General features: G+C 65.2%; 1 protein-coding gene across 1 annotated transcript; it reads left to right on the top strand.

Annotated features, from left to right (window-relative positions):
- Nucleotides 1-339: 339 nt before the first annotated feature.
- On the top strand, nucleotides 340-4,197 carry PLPP5 (phospholipid phosphatase 5). The gene is made up of 7 exons (XM_054174976.1): nucleotides 340-424; nucleotides 582-690; nucleotides 1,201-1,291; nucleotides 1,566-1,629; nucleotides 2,101-2,225; nucleotides 2,786-2,956; nucleotides 3,747-4,197. Exons 1-7 carry the CDS (start codon nucleotides 348-350, stop codon nucleotides 3,917-3,919), a joined length of 810 nt encoding a protein of 269 aa, XP_054030951.1. The 5' UTR covers nucleotides 340-347; the 3' UTR covers nucleotides 3,920-4,197.
- Nucleotides 4,198-4,813: the final 616 nt, after the last annotated feature.

The raw sequence follows: 4,813 nt of genomic DNA, 5'->3' as shown, positions 1-4,813 counted from the left end.
CGCTGCAGGAGCGGTCAGGGATTGGCACAGGCTGCCCAGGGAGGTGGTGGAGTCCCCATGCCTGGAGGTGTTCCAGAACCCTGTGGCCATGGCACCTGGGGGCATGCTTTGGTGCCCATGGTGGTGCTGGGCTGATGCTGGACTCGTAGAGGCCTTTTTCACCCCAAACCCTTCCACCATTCGCTCCCCGGCAGGGGCTGCCTGCGGCCGGGCTGAGCCCGCCCCGGCTGCCGGGGCGGGAGGGAAGGGGCCGGTCGCTCCGCTTGGCGTTCTGCTGCCGGCGTTCTGCTGCCGCTCCCGGCTCGGGGCCGCCGGTTCCGCTCCGCCCCGGGAGCGCCGCCGCCGCCATGTTGCGGGCTCGGGGCCGTGCGGCGGAGCTGGCGGCGGAGGCGGCGGTGCGGGGGCTGCTGCTGGCCGCCTTCGTGTGAGTGCGGCCGGGGGGGCCGCGGCTGCTCGCACCGGCGCCCCCGGGGCCGCGCTGCGGGGGGCGGGCAGGCCGCGCCCGCCCGGGCTGCGCCAAGCGCGGCGGCTGGGGTCCAGCCCGCCCCGGCCCCGGGGTTACGTCCTCCTGTCCTCCCCAGGGTGATGGAGTTCCTGCCGCCCTTCCAGCGAGTGCTGCAGCCCGAGGAGATGTGGCTCTATAAGAACCCCTACGTCCAGGCGGATCACGTCCCCACCGTGCCCATGCTGGTGAGTCCGCGGCGGCCCTGCCTGTGCCTCGGGGGTTTCATTCTCCAGGGTCCTGAAGCAAAGCTGAAGGACTCTTGTTGCAAGTATCTCTGGTTCCTGGTGGATGCTTTTGAACGTGGGATGCCACCCAGGCAGCATCTCTAGGCAAGGAGTCGGGGGGGGGGAAGATCTCTGAGCTCACCAAAGCCACACATCAGCTTTGTCCTCTTTTTTTCAGCCCTTATCAGCCAGGGTTGTCTTTGGGATTTTAACTGAGGTTACACAAACCGGTGAGGACTTCCTGCTCGTCTGCTGGTGACAGACAGGAGGGGAGGCTCTGCTCTGGGGAGCAGGGGCTCAGGCAGGGTTACAGCCCTGGGGGGAGGGTCTGCTTTCTGGTGGGTGGAAGGGACAGGCTGCTGCTTGGGAAGGAAAGCACAAAGTGCCTCTGAGCAGCTGCTGTTGTGCTCTGGTGAGGCTGCTGAAGCCTGCTGCACTAACACCTCTCTCACCCTTCTCCTTTTGGGGCAGTTCATTGCCTTTCTGTCCCCCTTATCAGTCATTTTCCTGGCGAGGCTCTTCATGAACGCTGACCAAGATGACACAAGGGAAGCCTGCCTGGGTGAGCTCCTCCTTACCCTAGAGAGCTGCAGCCCCCCAGGGTCTGCCCCGAGGCTGTGAGCTGTAGCCCCCGGAGGGTCTGCCCCGAGGCTGTGAGCTGCAGCCCCCTGAGAGCAGCTGAGCCCTTTGCTCTTGCTGGGGCACAAGTGTTATGCCAGGGGCAGCAAAGCTGAGCTGTGAGGCTCCAGCCTGAGTGCTGCCTGTGCCTGCATGCACCTTCAAGCGGCAGGTTGAGGAGGGGACGGTGCTGATGGGATGTCTCTGCTCTCTCCTAGCTGCCAGCCTTGCTCTCACCCTGAATGGGGTCTTCACAAATGCCTTGAAGCTCGTTGTGGGCAGGTGAGCAACTGGCACCGTCCTGGGGGGAGAGCAGTGGCAGAGCCACAGTAGCAGGAGCAAGGGCCAGGAGCTGGGCAGGATGTGGGGGTTCTGTAGCTGTAAAGCTAACTAAATGCTGGGGCAGGCACTGGTGGGGATCTGCTGGCCCTGGGCATCGGTTCCCTGGGCTTGTCGAGGCCTGCAGCAGGGAGGAGCTTTGGCACACCTACGATGAGGGCACCTGGGCATTGGGTTCTTGTTTTGAAGCTCAGTTCCTCTGCCCTGTGGGGCTGGGCAGGGAGGGTCAGCACAGTGCTACCCCCGGGGGGTAAGGGTGGTGAGGGCAGTACCCTGCTGCAGCAGGGCTGGGCGCAGCGCTCAGCTCTGCCCTGCTCACGGCCTGGGCACGCAGCTGTGCCGGGGTCTGCTGTGGGCACTGGGGGAGGGCTGGGTGCTGCTCCTGAGCACTGTGAGCCTTCTTCCCTGCCCTAGGCCTCGGCCAGACTTCTTCTACCGCTGCTTCCCGGACGGCCGTGCCAACGCCCAGCTGGCCTGCACCGGCGACGCTGCCGCCGTGGCCGAGGGCCGCAAGAGCTTCCCCAGCGGGCACGCCTCCTGTGAGCCCCCAGCCCCAAACCCAGACCCTGCCCCCAGACCCAACCCAAGGGCAGGCCAGCCTGGGCCTGCTGCCCTGCACCCCCCGGCTTCAGCTCCGCCCCCTGCTGCGGGGGCTTCAGCTCCGCCCCCTGCTCTGGGGGCTTCAGCTCCGCCCCCTGCTCCGGGGGCTTCAGCTCCGCCCCCTGCTCCGGGGGCTTCAGCTCCGCCCCCTGCTGCGGGGGCTTCAGCTCTCCCCCTGCTGCGGGGGCTTCAGCTCTCCCCCTGCTGCGGGGGCTTCAGCTCCGCCCCCTGCTCCGGGGGCTTCAGCTCTCCCCCTGCTCCGGGGGCTTCAGCTCCGCCCCTGCCAAGCCATGTGGGGTGGGGGACACCAGCGTCACCTGGCCATGCTGCCCAGCTGCTACAGCTCCTCCCTGCCGGCAGGGTGGTGGTCCCCAGGGCTCGTGTGGGCAGGATGCGTCCCCCTGCAGCCCTGGCTGCGCGGCAGGGCGGGGGGGAGGGCCTCCCGAGGACCCCAGCGGGGCTGTGAGCCGGTGCTGAGGCAGCCTTGCTTCCCCTGCAGTCGCCTTCTCCGGCCTGGCCTTCTCTGCCTTCTACGCCGCGGGGAAGCTGCGCAGCTTCGCGCCGGGCCGGGGCGCCAGGGCCCTGCGCCTCTGCGCCTTCCTCCTGCCCCTCTTCCTCGCCACCCTCATCGCCGTGTCCCGCACCTGTGACTACAAACACCACTGGCAAGGTGGGCAGGGTCTGCTGGGGCCCTGCCTGGCTGGCACCAGGGGCCCGGCTGGGAGGGGGTTGGGTTCGTGCTGCTGCCTGCGAGCTGATGGGGCCCTGGAGGTGGTGGCTCTGCCCTGCTCTGCCCTGCTGAGACCACATCTGGAGCACTGGGCCCAGCTCTGGGCTCCCCAGCTCGAGAGGGACAGGGATCTGCTGGAGAGAGTCCAACAGAGGCTGTGAGGACGAGGAAGGGACTGGAACATTGTGTGAGGAGGAAGGGCTGAGAGCCCTGGGGCTGCTTAGCCTGGGGAAGGGAAGGCTGAGAGAGGATCTGATCAGTGTCTATGAATAGCTGAAGGGTGGGGGGCAGGAAGGGGCCAGGCTCTTGTCAGTGGTGTCCTGGGATAGAGCAAGAGGCAATGGACACAAACTGGAGCCCAGGAGGTTCCACCTCAACAGGAGGATAAACTTGTTCGGTGTGAGGGTGCTGGAGCCTGGAGCAGGCTGCCCAGGGAGGTTGTGGAGTCTCCTTCTCTGGAGGCTTTCAAGACCTGGATGCATTCCTGTGTGACCTGCTCTGGCAGGGGGCTTGGACTCAGTGATCTCCAGAGCTGCCTTCCAAGCCCTGCCATTCTGTGATGCCTTTCTCTTTGCCTCATACCTCCATGCCAAGCTTGGCTTTGTAGCCAAGGTTCCCACTGCCAGTCCAGCTCGGCTCTGGGCAGGCTGAAAGGCTGCCAGCTGGAGGGTTCAGTTGTGACCTTTGGGAGGGTAGAGGGAAGTTAACTCTCCTCTGCTCTTGCCCACAGATGTGTCAGTTGGCTCAGCAATGGGCTTGGTGCTTGCCTACCTCTGCTACAGGCAGTACTACCCTGCTCTGACAGACTCCTCCTGCCACCAGCCATTCCTGCACAAACCCAGGCAGCTGCCAGCACACCCAGAGAAGGCTGCAGCAGCTTCCAGCTTCGGGCTGGATGTGTAGAGACAGCTCTGTCCTGTCCTGCCAGCAGCTCCCCTGCTGCTCCTCCAGTGCTGGGGCAGGGGGAGGCTCTGGGGAGCCCCAAGAAGTGGCTGCAGCCAGGATGGACCTGAAGGCCAAGCAGCGCTGAGCTGTCCTGCTCAGGGGGCTGTGCTGCTTCATGACCCCAGTCCTGGGGGTGCCTCTCTCTTCATGCCTGCTTGAAGTGTTCCTTATGCCAGCCTGAGGGAGGGCAGCCCAGTGCCAAGGCTGCTGAAGGAAGAACTGGAGCAGTGGGACAGCCTGCTTGTGCCCTGATCCAGTCCAGCAGATTCCTCTCCCTCAGCCCAGCTGTGCTGCCCCAGCCCTTCTGCCAGGAAGCCTCTGTCCAGATGCAGTGCAGGACCTGCCCCTTCACTGCAGTGAGGAGCACAAGGTTGTGGTCTTTAAGCCCAGGAGCTGTGGGGCAGAGGGAGGCTGCAAGCAGCCTGCCTGGTCTCTGCCTTCTGTGCCAGCCCTGGCTTTGCAGTGTACCAAATAAAGGAGCTGAATTTTCCTGCTGCAGGAGCTTGCCTTGCAGGCCTGGCCCTGCTCCCTGCCAGCCTCTTCCCCTTCCCTGCAGGGGCTGCCAGGTGGCTCTTGGCTCTCCACCTCCTTCCATGCAGCTTTAGCCAGCTGTGAAGAGAGGAGGTCCAGGGGAGGCCTTGAAGATGATCAAAGAGCTGGAGAACAGAACCTCCCTGTGGGCACAGGCTGGCAGAGTTGGGGCTGTGCAGCCTGGAGGAGGGAAGGCTCCAGAGAGGCCTCAGAGCTGCATTTCAGTGTCTGGAGGAGATCTGCAGGCAGGCTGGGGAGGGACTGCTCAGAGGGGCTGTGGGGATAGGCCCAGGGGCAGTGGGTTGGGACTGGAGCAGGGCA

The sequence above is a fragment of the Dryobates pubescens genome, chromosome 31 (assembly GCF_014839835.1).
Source record: "Dryobates pubescens isolate bDryPub1 chromosome 31, bDryPub1.pri, whole genome shotgun sequence".
NCBI lineage: Eukaryota > Metazoa > Chordata > Aves > Piciformes > Picidae > Dryobates > Dryobates pubescens.
Note: the sequence above shows the minus strand (reverse complement) of the source record. Positions and strands in the feature narration are given on the sequence as shown.